General features: G+C 41.8%; 1 protein-coding gene across 3 annotated transcripts in view; it reads right to left on the minus strand.

The window, feature by feature from the left end:
* The window catches only part of LOC128305548 (neural-cadherin), a 190735-nt gene that overhangs the window by 70283 nt on the left and 105229 nt on the right, over window positions 1-15223 (minus strand). Inside the window, exon 1 of one of the 3 annotated variants that reach the window (XM_053043047.1) lies at window positions 3890-3941. The exons of the other annotated variants lie outside the window; for them this stretch is intronic. Coding sequence (XP_052899007.1) covers window positions 3890-3941 — 52 coding nt within the window. Of the gene's footprint in view, window positions 1-3889; window positions 3942-15223 lie in introns of those variants that run through there. 3 annotated transcript variants of the gene reach the window in all.

A 15223-nucleotide genomic window follows, 5' to 3' on the forward strand; every position in this document is an offset into this window, starting at 1 on the left:
TTTCCAATGAATAATTTGGAACGAAAATTAGCTATGCACAATAAAAATTCAAACTCTCACTGAAAGATATGAAAGTAGGAAATAATTAGCAATGCTATGAATCCTCATTTTCATTACGAACTTTGTACCGATTTTTTGTTAAAAGTTGGACGAAATGCTCAAAAAATCAATCGAAAGTTTCTCCTAACAACAAAACCATAAAAACTTTGATCGTAGTTCGTATTAATCATTGAAGATGAAGTGTTGGTGGTGTTTCCGAAGATCTAGGAACTGAATTAAAAAAGAAATAACATTTCAACTTCTCCCAGAGCATGTGTAATTCGACGATGGTAATCGTAAGGTTTGTGGTTCTAAAATTTCAACAGCTTCAACATCCAGGCCCTCCTTCTTGGTAATAGGATGCATGCAGAATGACGAAACAGAGCTGCTGGCGGAACGTTGGCGAATAAATGGGAAACTTTAAGTTCATCTTCGTTCACTTCGAGCGTTGCAAGCATGGTTTATGATACTTCCTTGCACGGAATATAAACGAGAAGGCAGAGCAGGACCTTTGCTAATGAGAGTTTAGCATATTTCCTCTAGCGTTAGTGGCTGTTGTGCGTCATCTTCTAATTTACAGCTTCACACGTCTCCGGCACTTGAAGTACTGACGTGGAGCGGTTTTGTGGTCGGTAACGAACACGGCCATTTAACAGAGCCTTACCAACGAACGATGGGCCAACGTGAAGAGCGTTGGTAAGGCCACCATCCTCATCGACCATCGGGCGGAAATTGAGTGTGAAAAGTTTTACAATTTGTTCCCGCAGAGCAAGTGTTACCACCGCACCAACAACTGGCAAATGGCGCCAAAAGGAAGAGTGTCTCAAAACTTCGTATCAATCTCCGCGTTCGTGCGTTGAGCGGCGAACCCAGCACCACCGATGGACTGCTACTCACTCTGCACAGTCTGCTGAACAAGCCATCCCAATGGGAAGTTCCATCTGATAAAACTACTTCCGTTACCGACTGCGACAGCCGGAAGCAGCTTCCCGGTGCCCAGCACCAAGGCAACTAGCAGTTGGGTGAAAATATGGCCAATAAGTGATACTCTCTTCGGGTGTACGGAAAGTTTTGCCCCTCATACTGACGGCAACTAGTGGAAGTGAAGCACCAAAAAAGTGTCAAATATGGAGCCGAGACACAGAACCGGATTGGACAGCCGGGGTGATGCCATATCGCTATGGCGGTGGACAAGACTGGAGATGCTGATATGTGCGGGAGATTGAGTGGAATTGAGCCAGTGTGGAAAACTTTCCCCGTCGCGGCCAGAGCAAGTTCACTCAGGGATAAAATTTTTGCGTCACGCTAGAAAATCGTTTCGACCACTCGAGGCATGCAAAGCAGTATTGGAAGGTATCGGTATGGGTTCTTGAGGAAAAAAAAACCTAATGAAGGATATAGAGATTGCGGAAGACACTCAAGTTCAACCGAATACGACAATTTGGTTTTTTTTTCTTGAACCATTTGCAAACTAAGGTGGTACCACAGAAATGGGCGGATAAGAAGTTATGAATGATTTTATTCCTTTTCTTTTCCAGATGAGTTTATGTTGATTATCAAACTTTACAATTTGACCTGACTGCTGCTATTTTACCATATAAATACCATTATTTACTGAACTATAATCTCAAGATCTAACATAGCATTAAAAAAAATTTAAAATTTTATAATTATAAACTATAAAAACACCTTGAAAAATAAAAGATATCGCAAAATTTATTATAACAAATTTTATTTTTTGATAATACTTTTTTTCATAAGACATAACATAGTTGCCAATATTTGTATAACTTAACAAGCAAAAGAAAGTAGTAATTAGAACATTATTCCAAGCGTCAAGTTTTACCAAATGAAACATCCTCGAGCTATTCACCAAAATCGGATATCTTAACGAACCGGACACTGAAAACATGAAGCTACCGAAAAGTTAGGTTTGCTTTCAATAAAATTTCTCTCATTTTTCGCTCCGGTTGGGGTCAAAAGAGGGTTTTTTTTTAATGCTGTCTAGTTTTAGAAGCAGCGCAAACAAACCCATTTTGCACAGCCCACCGAACAGCGTACTGCTTTAACTGCATGTAATCGGACTAATTCAATCGAAAACAATCGCCTCCAGCAAACAAAGCAAAGCCTCCAAACAGAAGAGCAAGAACCAACAAACAAAGAGGTTTCAGTTTGTGACCGAAAACTAGTGAACAAGTACAATCACCGAACCATTGTGTTTGGTGGTGCTGGATGCTATAAAATTCTGCGTTGGGTAGATTCTGGCGATGAAATAACTTTAAATAACAGCTTCTTTACCAGCACGGTGCGGATGATAAGCCATTTCCTCGTTGCTCGATAACATTGTTAAGCATTCGGGATGGTCATGAAATTTTCCATGAACGTCAAGCGTATTTCTCGTGTTTAATATGTGTAGATAAAGTATATTATTAAAACGGATATAACTACACTTGACATAAAAAGGCCATTGAACGACCGAAACGAATTGTGGCTTATGAAAAGAACAAAAAGTATTAACGATGAATTAAAGTTGTACATATATACATTACCTAGAACAAACAACATAACATAATTTTTTAAATATGTTTTACAAAGTGTAGCAGTATTAAAACTGCAAATCTAGGGTTGATTTTAAACAAAACACAACAAATTCTAAGAAGCATATTTAAAAAGGCAGTTTCAAGTCATGAATAAATTAACGTCATACGGAGCAATATGAACAGCAAGCTTGTAATCATTTTCCAAGATTGAAATATAATCTACGAAGCATAGTCAGCAACCCCATTATCCCCAACTCTTGCGGAAGACAAGGATGCAAAACGAGGCGCTGTTGCACACTGGATCACTGCATTTATTTTACAGCAGCGAAAAATGAACAACAAATTTGCATAATCCTACCCAATTACGAACATTTAAAAGACCGCACAACGAGTGCGTATGAAAGTTGGACTCAAGTGCGCCCCACCTCGAGGAAGTGTGCTCGAAAAGGGGATTATCAGATTCACATGAATGAACCAACCGGATGTGCATAATAAAATTTGCTACCATACGTTCTTTATGGTGCTGAGCGTGTTGGGGGGCTTAGCTGGACGTTTTGAATTTGAAGCTATATTTCATTTAATCATTGTTATGGTCACCCAGCAGTACGGGGGCAGTTGTTTGGTGCAAGGAGAATAGCGATGGAGCTAACTGACGTTAATATAACCAAAGATGGAGACGCCTGGTTGTTTACGGCTGATGGAGGCGCCCGGTCGTTCGTTACTTTCACACCGTGACGATGATTGTTCTTGCTTGGAAAATCTGTACATTTATCAAAACTCATGAATTCAACTTTCAAACTCATTGCAGGTAGCGAAATCAAGCGGCTTCAGTTGAGCGTAGTTGGCTATCTTCACCGAATGGACCATTTTGCCATCGTCAGGAAGACTTCGCACAACTCACACCGTCCAACGGCGTGTACTACACAATGCACCACGCGCAGTCAGGTGTGGGGAAGACGATAGTTGGGCAGACCCAGCACAATACGCCGTATTTTCCATTTGCATTGCAAATGTTATGATAATTGTCTTGTCGACATCGCTGTCAACGTTGCCGGGCTTCGTTTCGGAAGCCAATCTGGGGCGTGTCGGGGTGTAAGTAAAGCGCTGCTTGCTATGTAATGGTGGTTGCGAATACGAAAGACTAGACAAAGTTTTCACTCGAGTTCATTGTTCACGCGACAGGCCAGAGAGAGCATCGATGGCATCGGGTAGCCACTGGCGAAGTCAATGAAATCAAAAATAACTTCAAACAAACACAACCGTTTGACAAATCCGCTCCGAAAGAAACAACGAAGGTGAAACAACTTTACCTAGATACGTGCTATTCGTAAGTACCCAGAATATCTTGAGTGGATCTACCATCACTTCTAGCAGATAGACGTGATGCCGCCGTAACAGGGCACTGATGCAGAATAGGATCACTGTTTGAATCGCTAGTCACCAACAGGCACTGTACTCCGCTCGGGGCAATACTTTCCCGATAGACGCTTGCGACAATCGCAAACCAGCTAGATGGCGGTACTGGTTGGCGCTGTAGTAGCGGTGTGCGCGATGGCTGTGGCAGCTCTCGTTCAGGGAGATCACCGGAGAACTTGTTAGCTTTCCAAACGGGGACAAACACAATGGTGACGGTTTAAACGGTAGTACCGCGTAGAGGAAGATGACCGGAAGCAGACACGTGGAAACACTTTTCATCGCAACGGATGTCGCTATCGACCACCGAAATACGCTTTTACCCACAAAGCTTTAACATTGGATGCACAAACATTAAGATAACGGCACTAAACGCAGTGCTGCACGGTAATAAGTGTGGATTTTTTTTTTCACAAAAATGAACCTATATCAATTTTTTTTTCACTAAACTAGTACCATAACTTTTCGCATAATACATCACATTTCTCACAGATTTCATGAAACCCAGAAAAAAAAACCCCACCTTACGATATTTTCCAAAAACTAAATCGAAACAGTAATAAATTTACGATCTATCTTCGTCAACTGTTAGTACATAAACATCAAATTCTTTAACAACCGCTTCAGTTACCGAACGCGAGCGCGTTTCTCAAACAACTGCCAAGTCGAAATGAAATCGTAACGATGCCCGAACGTCGACGTTCGGGAACTCACGGGACACGAAAGCTTTCCCCGGTCTGGGTGCACGCTCCAGCTGCACAGAGCAACCCGAACCTTGGGCGCTAGGCCAGTCTGGGTCATTGGGCCACAAGGACGAAGCGGCTGTGAGACTGCAAGCTGCTGACACCGACACCGAAAGGTTAACTGAGAACCAAAACAATCGGCACTCAACGCTGCTCCTCGTACACGAATGCGCAGTTAATTCACGGTCACGACTAGGCCACTCGCTGGGATGTGGCGCGCAATTTTGCGGGCCCATTCGCTTCCAGCGTCCGCTTTCAGCTGTGCTTCTTCGGATGGTAATTAAATTGTCAACTAGGCTCGAAGACCGGATACACCGGACGCTCACCGCAGCAGGATGATTTAGATGCGGAATGTGCACCGAACGGCGGCGGTGGCTGACGCCGTCGTTTCTTTTGTTTTCTTAGTTCCAAGTTCGGTTTCGGTTTGGTGTTTGTATTCACTTTCGTTAGGTTTGTGAATCTTTTTACGTGTCCCAAGCGTTAGTTCTGCAAACAAAGCATTGACCTTCGCTGGCCTTTAAATTTCTGCGAGTAGCTTCACACAGATTGCACCTTCTAAAAGGGGTTTCATCAAAGAAGTAAACTTTTCGCAAACAATGCTAAAGCATCCGCCGCTATCGTCGGGGTGTTTCCGTTCTCTTCCACTCCCACACACGGAACGGTTGGCTTGTAAGGCAGCACCTGATACGCGGTAGGCTCCAAGTTCGCTTCTCATATGATTGCATTTTGTCAGCGCTACAGCATCCTGCGGTTTATAACATTCTTGTTTTTAATTAAAACTTTTTCATTTTGTTAACCCATACTTTTGCGCAGACAATAATAGACATGTGGCGAATTTTGAGGCCTAGGACCTTTGCTTGACTAAACATTTTTCCCATTTTGCATCAATGGTCTCCCATCGCAACGGCAAAGTATGTACTGATATTTTGTGAATATTCTATTTCTAAAATTATAAATTACATTGCAAAACCTCTATTGGCACCTTAGCTCTACTAATGTCATGAACTGCAACATGAGTACAAAATGTAACAGGTAGCAGCGCAGATATCGGGTTTTTTGTGCATCGTGTTCAATGTTGATTTTCCCGTTTCGTGCGAGTTCTCTTCAAATAGTTGAATCGTACATGCACTCGTTCACCCGTCATCGTGCCTGTCTGGAACGTTTGCTAATAAACTATGCTGTTGGCAGCGGGCACGAGATGGAACCCCTTGCCAAGCCAGTACACCGTAAGCCCCAGTCGGGTGCATTGACGGTGCCGAAGAAATCGTTAGCTTCTTGAACAATTTCTCAAATGCACCATGCCCCCTGGATCGTGGTGCTCATCGGGTTGTGCCGGCGGTAGGTGCAAAAACGTTCGATTCTTTCGTCTGCAGGATATGTCAATTTATCGAATTGTGTGGTAAAGATAATCGTTGTCAGTGAAGATGCAGACCAAATGCGGGTGGATGGGAAGTCTTAAAGGTAAAGCACGGGATGAATCGAGCACGCTCCAAGCGACAGCAACAGAAGCATTCGGAGCAGTGCAATCCAATTTCGTTCATTGTGTCCGAGAAGTAAATCGAACTTTTCCCCAATAGTGGATGGTGAGTGAGAAGAAGCTAGATTAAGAGACGGGGGGTTTGCTAGCGTTTGCAGGGATCAGGCATCTTTTCATTCGACCAGGTGATGAACTCTGAAACTTCGAGCTACCACAACCTGGGCAGCTTAATAGATTATCCACTGGAAGGCAGGGAACGAACCGTGAGAGGAAGAAAGCAGGCACTCAGACAATGGGAAGTTATTGAAGACGATTGTGAAGCAAATTGAAAAGTATCGATTTCAATAATCCATTCGTTACATTCATCAGTGTCATAATTTAAGGATCCATTTTTATTACGAACACGGGGAATTAGTTTCAATGAGACATGCGGATTAAATCTAATCTACTTCACTTGTTTCTTTTTTAACTCTCCATGAAACGCTTTCAGGCAAGCCAACAAATTGTTTAAACAGAAAATAATCACGGCAACAAAACTTTCCAATGTTGAGACGTTTAATATTGACCCCGTAGCCTTATTAAATTCTTAAGCGAATCAACACTCATTAACAAGTTGTACAAAAAAAAAAAAACGAAACAGAAATAACCATAAATACAAGCAATCTGAAACATAATCAACCATTCGAACAAACAATCGCGAATTTGCTTCCGTTCACTTTAGCTGGGCGTCACGGAATGTCCTTTGCTCCTAAGGAGCAACTTTACCCAAGCAAAAACACTTTTAATTTGCTTAACGATAATTAACTCCTTCTGTGTACATTATTCGTCCGAGCTTTTCCCTCTTATATTGGTGTGTGAATTCGCTAAGTGAGTTTTCATCTTTCTTCCACCGGAAAAAGAAATGCTACACTAATCGAGAAGCAGGAAGATTTTAATAAACAAACTCAACGCCCACATATTCTGTGGTAATGTGCTGCTATCGTTCTGCGCACTGCCTGTTTTTTTTTCGTGAGTTTTATCCATTGAAGTTACAATATTTTGGTAACCCTAAATGCTAACCGGTGTTTGCTCGAAGAATATTTGAAGGTTACATCGTACGGCAACAAGATTTATGCTTTTCCCCTTTGCCCGCAGAAGAGCAGGTTTGAAAATGTTGCTGATGAAAATTGCTTCAAACACCTTCAACACCAGCAGAAGTAAGATAATGTTTTTCTATTCAGCTGTGATAAAAACTACCGTCGCTTTTCATCGCGATGAAGCTAAACGTTACAAGCGGACAATGAGCGCTTTATACATGCCAACATCGTCTCTTGCATTGAACCGGCAACGGAGGCTATTTACATGATGGTTTTAATTAAACCATCACCATACTCCTTTTTTCCCTCATTGAATTGGTAGCGAACTTTCAAACGGTAGCTTAAGAAAATTGAAATGCTACAATAACAAAAGAAGAAAAAAAAACAACACCAACTCCAGTGTTTCCGGCCCATTTTCAAGCGCCTGTTCACGTGCTGACTATAATGCCAGTGTTTATTAGTGGAACCTAATCGGGGCTAACGACTGTTGGATAGCGTTACTGGGCACTTAAGCACGTGACAGCATTGTCGGAGACTTTGGCCAAAATCGTCAAACTTTGCTGTTGTCTCAGAGAGATTTGTTTCGGGTGACGGGATCGTGCCGGCGTGGGAGGAAACTAATTGAATTGTTTGCTTTAAAAATCGGAAAGAATCGGTCAACACGTGCACCATCGGGTGACATAATTAGCAAGCAAAAATGGAAGATACGGAGCTTTTTGGTAGACATTCATTGGCGCCATTTATCCAATTAGCATGAATAGGTTCAATGAAGAGAATTGGGTGTAGTTGGATATGTCAAACAATGATGGACTTTGACTGTTTATTATACCAATCTTTTCTGTAGTTTGCTTCTAATCAGAACAAAGAATCAATTTTCATTAAAAAATTGTGTTCTTAACATAAGCAAAATTTTCATTTTCATACAAGTTTCAATGTATGCAAGTATCCAACAAGGACTGATTTGAAATGCTCTATGGATGTTTTATGTTTCAAACCTAGAGTAAACAGTTCCCATAAACCGTCGAAAAACATTCATAAGTATTGTCGGTGGAGCTAGCCAACGATTTGTTCCCTCTCGATGAAACACATGTATGAGAAATTTATCATTTTAGTACAACATACCACCCCAAATAGTGAGCCATGTCCAGGATCATGGTGCTGTATCCTGTAGTTATAGCGTCTCAGCATCCGAATTCGGTTTATGCAATTTATGCACCAGCTTCAGCTAATATACCATTTATGGATTGCTTAACATAGCATTGGTTGCTGTCTAGATATCATTCGATTTCTTTAGCATAAAACATTCTATAAAAATATTTCACCACAGAAGCTTTGAAAGGATGTGAATGTTGAGCATGCGCACAATTTTCTGCCGAAGGAGATGGTATCTACCATAGCATGTGCTATAAAAATTGCTACATGAAGAACGCCAAAGCTTCGTTCACAATTTTCAGCAAAGCTCTTGGCGGAAAAATAGGTACGTGAAGCTTTCACAACATACTCTATGTTGTGAACAAAAGTATGGCCTATTAAAGAATATGTTTCATCTTCTTTATCGACACAACAGCCACAAGAGGTCTAAGCCTGCTTTCTGGCATTCTGAGACATTATTTACCCGTATTGCGTATGAGGGATTGGTCTGGATGGGGTTTTGCCACCGAATGCCACCGGGACCGCCCCAAGAATATGTTTAATGATACACATTTTTGTGTACTTTGTGTATTTTTGTATTTTTGTGTAAAAAAGGAGTGACACTGAGTAAAATCTCCTATGCGTGTTTGGTAATATTTTGTTAAATACATACGATTGAGTTTCGAATTTCTTCTTCGTACTGGATAAGAATTTTTCCATTACCTGTAAAGAAATAAATTATAATACATTAAAAATAATTTTTTAACACTAAAAGTTGCATGTTTTAAAAATTTTTGTTGAGTGCTCAGTTTATTAGATATTATGATGTTAACATAAAAATGTGTTATAAAAAAAACTAGCACATCTTAAAAGATTTTACCTCCTAGATACTGCAGCATAACGATGGGCATAGACACGGGAAGTTCACAGCTTCATTAAGACAGCGTAATTAAATAATAGTCCCCTTTACCCATGTTTTGCGATTTTATCACTGCGCACTGCTCCGTGCAAACAGTACTAATACGGCCAACAGGTACCAATTTAGGCATAGAAGTGATCGTTTGCAGGGAAAGGAATGCGATAGTACTAGCACCAGCAACAATACGGATAGTCATCTCGTATCGTCCGTACCGTACTAAGCATGGTGTCAGGGTAAACTTAATCGTGAGGTCTGTAAAGCTTATGGTGTAGAACATAAAACCACACTATTGGAGATAGATTCAGTTTAGCAAAATTTCGTTTGCGACAGGTATGAAAGGAAATGTTGTAATGAGTTTCATTGCATCATGGAACTGCTGTGTTCATGATTGTTGCAATTGTTGAAGCTGATCGCAACGATATCATCATAACAGTATTGCGTATTATTTTTATATGGTAAAACTTGTATTGACACAATGGTAATTAACATTGTTTGCATCGTTATTATAAATGAATGAAGATGCACTTTAATGAAATGGATTGCACTCTATTGCATGCAAAACAAAACCACTGTAACCAGCGAGTTTCAATCACAGCAGTGTGATAGCACCCATCGTGCTGCTAGGCCCATCGTTTGTCTTATGGTTAATAAGCAGCTGAAACACCTCTCACACTGAACGATGATGCGGGAGACATCATTGCCAAAGTATCGTCCTCACTGGGTCGACATCAGTTTAGGAGTTTAGCCCTCTGTCTATGAACTTAGGTAGAAGGTACTGTTGTTATGCTTCTATGAAACACTGGAAGCTAACAGCTGCCGTTGTCTCCAACGGAACCCAAACCTCGCCTCGACTATCGATCCGACGTACAAAGCTACTAACCACACGGTACAATAAGGCAAGCACCACGAGATTGATGATAATGTTTTTGTACGCGAGGCAAGCGTGAGGTGTTCCCGGGCTCTCGTTGCTTCTTCCTCTGCTAAGTGTTGCATAGAAACGGATGCCGTACGCTAGACACTGTTTCACAAGATTTTCAAGATAGCAGTAAATAATTTTGCAAGCAAACCACAACATGATTGACATGCACACATTCGCAAACACACGTACGTCTTGAGGCTCTGCATGGTGCACAGTTGGGAGATAGAGATAGAGAGATAGACAGACTCAAAGGTGCTGCACTATATTGCACAAACTTTACCCGGTATCGATGGGGAAAAATATACAAAATGTTTATCCATCAACGTACGGGCAAAACGATGACGAAGACGATGGTGTTGTTGACGAATTTCCCGTGACGACCGTGATCGATATGCTGACTTCCAGCCAAAGTCAAAAGCCAAGCTGAAAACCGAAACGGTCACTATGGGGATCGGTAGGAAAGCCCAACGATGGAGCACTGCAACACTGTTTCTTGACGCAAATGCGTGGCTGTGTGAATGGACGCATCAATGTCGGCCGCCTGTCGACCGCAAGCCCATGTAGTTTATCGACAGTAGTAGTACCACGTGTTTTATATGCCCCCCCCTCGTTACATTATCGAAAGCTCTCGTTGCACTCATGGTACGTTTGCTACTTCGCTAGGCCCTGTGTATGTGGAAATGCATGCGAGTTTGGGCCGAGTACATAACAAAGGAGCAGCATAACCATGGTGTTATGACGTATGACCAACATCAGTACGCCACACCAGATTGACTATCCAATATCAATAGCCTAAGGATCACACCTGGCTACTTGCAGCTGTTATACAAATGAAACTTGTTACAATACAGACTCAAATTGTACAGCCGAAGTAAAAGTTCTACAGCAACCATACAGCTCTGCAAGAGCGCATGTTTAAAGTTGAATGGTTTAAGATATTCTTCAAATGTTATGGGACTTATCGACTAATAATAGTAAATCAGAAGAACCTGGATGTGATGATATATTGGAAATCAATGGTTTCGAGCAGTTTGCTGTCAACCGGTACATCTATTTATAAAATTAAACTGAGGTTACGCAAACAATTCTAAAATCTTCAAGAAAACTAAAGCTATGCATTAAATTGGTAAGGCTGTCGACAACCGATGGACAGCAGTCGAGATCTTGATGGACATGCTGGAAAATCTAATCGAAACATACGCAAGGAAAGCAAACAGGTAAAACCTTCTTTGTGTTCCCTTTGGACGGTTTCGTCCAGACAGTTCATCCGCACCATGTCGTTCATGCTCCCATCACAGTCTCCAAACCAAACAGGTGGGTTTTGAGATTAGGAACTGAGCCCGGAAAAAAAAACGAGGAAGCTAAGACTAGCACATTAACAACCAGTGGCGAACCCGAAGAGAGCTTTTCCAAACACCTGTTCACTTGCCAATTTCTAACTGCTCTCGATGGGCTCGCCATCAATTGGGACCGAAATAGGGATAGAGCGGACAGATTTGCATATGTTTGACCTTACTCAAACAGCTATTATCAGTTCGCACTTCTTAGGTGATACGTTGCTTTTCCAGCTCTCCGCTTTCGGGTCCACTTTCGTGTATGGTGTGTATGGTGCAGACAGCAGACTCGAGCTCATCCGATTCGATATCAGCAGCAGAATTGGGCACTCGTAATTGATGATGATCGAGGTGGCTACTCCCACCGAACCCTTGTACGAGAAAATTTGTAGACTTTAGGGTTTTTTTTTGGTTCTCACCCCCCTCCCCCGCTACTTCTGTGCATGAAACTTTTGTAGGTGGTAAAATACAAACGGATGGAGAATTACTTTTCACCAACTCGCTGGATAAAGGTGGTAAAAGGCAGGAAAAAAAATGTACGAGAATGAAATCCGTTCGAACTCCACAATTCTAAAGACAACGTCAGCAACTGTCAGTGTCAGTTACGGTTCTTGGACATAATTTAGAGTGAACCAATTTCAAGAGAATTGGAACAGAACGAGAGCAAAAAAATTAAATGTTCACCAACCAATTGCACTTTGTCGCTGCACACAGGTCGGGTTGAAGAGCTGAAGCTTTTCATCGAGCTATAAAATGGTACTTTATCGATATCGGATGAAGACAAAAGGGAAAATAGAGAAAAAAAAAAGAAACGCCAAGCATGGGAAACTCCTCGCAGTGGATTTCTTTCTACGCAGCATACGGATTCGGACTCACGAAAGCGGGGGATATGGTATTGAAATGCAAATTTAATATCTCTATTCGCGGCGCTCAACTTCAGCAAGCATTAGCTTTAAGCTTTTGTCGATACGTTTTCTATGGTTTATGAGTAAGGAACTGGGGACCCCTCCCCCCGAGCAATTGATATTCGTTTTACACGGTCGTTATTTCAAAACGCAGCAAAAGTGGCATTAAGAAATGCAAGGTAATTTTAATTTTATGCTAATTTTATGACGATTCAAGTGTAGCTTATGTTTCTTTCAAGATAACACTTTCTCCTTTTGGCTTCCTTTTGCAACTAACGCAATTGTGCTGGACAGTGGTTTAACAAAAAAAAAAAAACCAATCGCAAATGAATGGGTCATTTACACCTCGGGAATTGTTTGCTTGTTCAAACAGCCAATGCATCACTTGCAAAACAACAACCCAGCAGGTTAATGAAGCATTTATAATGAAGATAAAATTGCACATCAAGCAACCGCAGACGAAAGCACAAAACCGTTTGCCATTTGCCAAACAAGTGATTGCGGTAGAGTGAAATATCAGTTCACTCACTTGCCATTGCAAAAACGGGGAAAATTTTATAACCGATCTCCACAGATGGTATCGTTTGTACACAATGGGTACAAAAAACGACCATCATATGGAAAAGTGCAATTTATGGTGTTTAATGAACGGATAGTAACCTTTTTACACGAGAAGTGCTCCATCATCGCAGTGATTACGAATCAATTTACTCTTATTAGCACTTCATTTCGGGTGGGCTTTGTGTATGTGTGTGTTTATCGTGCGTTATTCTTCATTAAGTTGCGATTGTGAATTTGTTTTCATGTAAATAAGGGTAGGTGAGATGGGCAGTTTGCAGCAAAAAAGGCCTTTCCAAATAAACAGTCCCGTTGAGCTGATTTATAAACGGAATCGTTGAATATGAGTTTTCTTTTCACAGCACCCCCCACCCTCCTTCCCTTCCACGAACGATTGATGGCCGTGATGGGTAAATACAAAAACGGATAATCAATTTTAAAGCCCTCTGCGATGCAACGCGTGCAAAAATCGAAGGTGGTAAAAACAGAAAAGGATTACTTTCATTCATTGCCGATCGTAAAAACCGAGCTGTCACGTTTCAATTAGGCATTCGCTCGGTACTTGGAAGCACCCCGTGATTGTGATGGAAGTAAATAAGAAAAAGCGACAATTCGATAAGTACCGGAGTGCGTCGCATTGCAGCTTACATCAAACCGTTTAGCGGCTGATGAAGGTTGCGCAACATTAATCAAATTGACAGTGGCCACGTTGTACGGTGTGTCGATGAAGGGAGTCAAGGAGAGAGAAAGAGGGGAAGCATAATCGCATTATGCTCGGTGTGTGTGTGTGTGTGATTGAGGGGGGTAGAGGCAAGAAAAGTAAGTATGGGGTTGGCCCTTCAAAGAACGAAGGAAACGTGCGTCGTTAATCAAATTTATGGTTTGAAATTAGCATCTTTATTGGTAACGCCATTTTGTGTTACTCATGGCAACCATCCGAAAGTCACTCCGGCGGGAACCAACTTTCGCCGGAAGCTTTCTTCACCGGTGTGGCATGATATTTTTTTTATTATTATCAGCAAAAGAAAATGAGGTGAACCGAAAATTGCGTGCTGTATTTGAAGGTGTTGGCTGAGATTAAAGAGAGGGGGGAACATTACGGCACGATCAAACCGCATTCAACGCTTGCCTGATCGGCATGAACTGTGCATTGATGTGACAAAAAAAAATTGAGGAGTAGACCGTCCACCGTCCATATGTGGCTAGGTGCAATTTCGTCGAATCTGCCCATCCGCTGACCAGTGCAAAACTCGCAACCACAAATGCGCACTGCACTTTTGCCTGTCGCCGTACTGCACGAAAGCTTGCGAAATGATAAAGCGCACGAGAAAATGGGAAAACAACGCAACTAAAAAAAAATAATAATAGCAAACTCGCTTCAACGCAAACAGCACCACATGCGGGGACAATTTGAATAGATATGCACAGTGCCGCGTCAGAAGCGTTTCGGAACGTTCGGTTCCGAACACTCCGGTCACCGCTATCAAACAGTTTACCCAATATGTACTTTAATTCCGATGCGTTTATTTAATTTAGCACACGGACACCTTCAGCTGATCGGGCGGCACAGGCGAACGAAAAGGCCAAAAAGAAATCGGCACTACCAGCAAGCGACGTAGTGGTTGCAGTGAATGAGCGGTTTGCATTGCGATTTGGAGTTCGCTTTTGGGATGGATGGCAAATTGGTAGAAATAGTTGAAAAAAAAGTTCAATTTCAAACGCATTTCTAAAATCGGTGCACTGGTCGCACTGGGTCTACGCATCATGCGACGCAACGACACTAACAGCGAACCAAAGAAGCGTAAAAATGACTGGCACGTCACACACATATAGAAGCATTGGAATAGAAATTATAAAAAATATTTTTTTCAAAACAAAACAAACCCCCACCCAAAATAACAAAACAACGAATCGACGGAATTTGTACGAAGGTATGCGCCGGAAAGGACGAAAAGGAAAATTGGCAAATAGGCATGCACCGTATGCAAGCGATGGCCCGCTGTTTGTCATCTCCAAACTCGGGCGGGTGAAACACGGTGTTCCTCAGTTTCAGATTTGCATGTTCAATATCTCGAACACGTTCCGATTGCATGTTTTCGATTCACGATTAAAGACAGCAGCGTTGAGGGCCAGTGGAAATAGAATATTGGGTAGTGAGTGGGACCTCCC

The sequence above is a fragment of the Anopheles moucheti genome, chromosome 3 (assembly GCF_943734755.1).
Source record: "Anopheles moucheti chromosome 3, idAnoMoucSN_F20_07, whole genome shotgun sequence".
Lineage (NCBI taxonomy): Eukaryota > Metazoa > Arthropoda > Insecta > Diptera > Culicidae > Anopheles > Anopheles moucheti.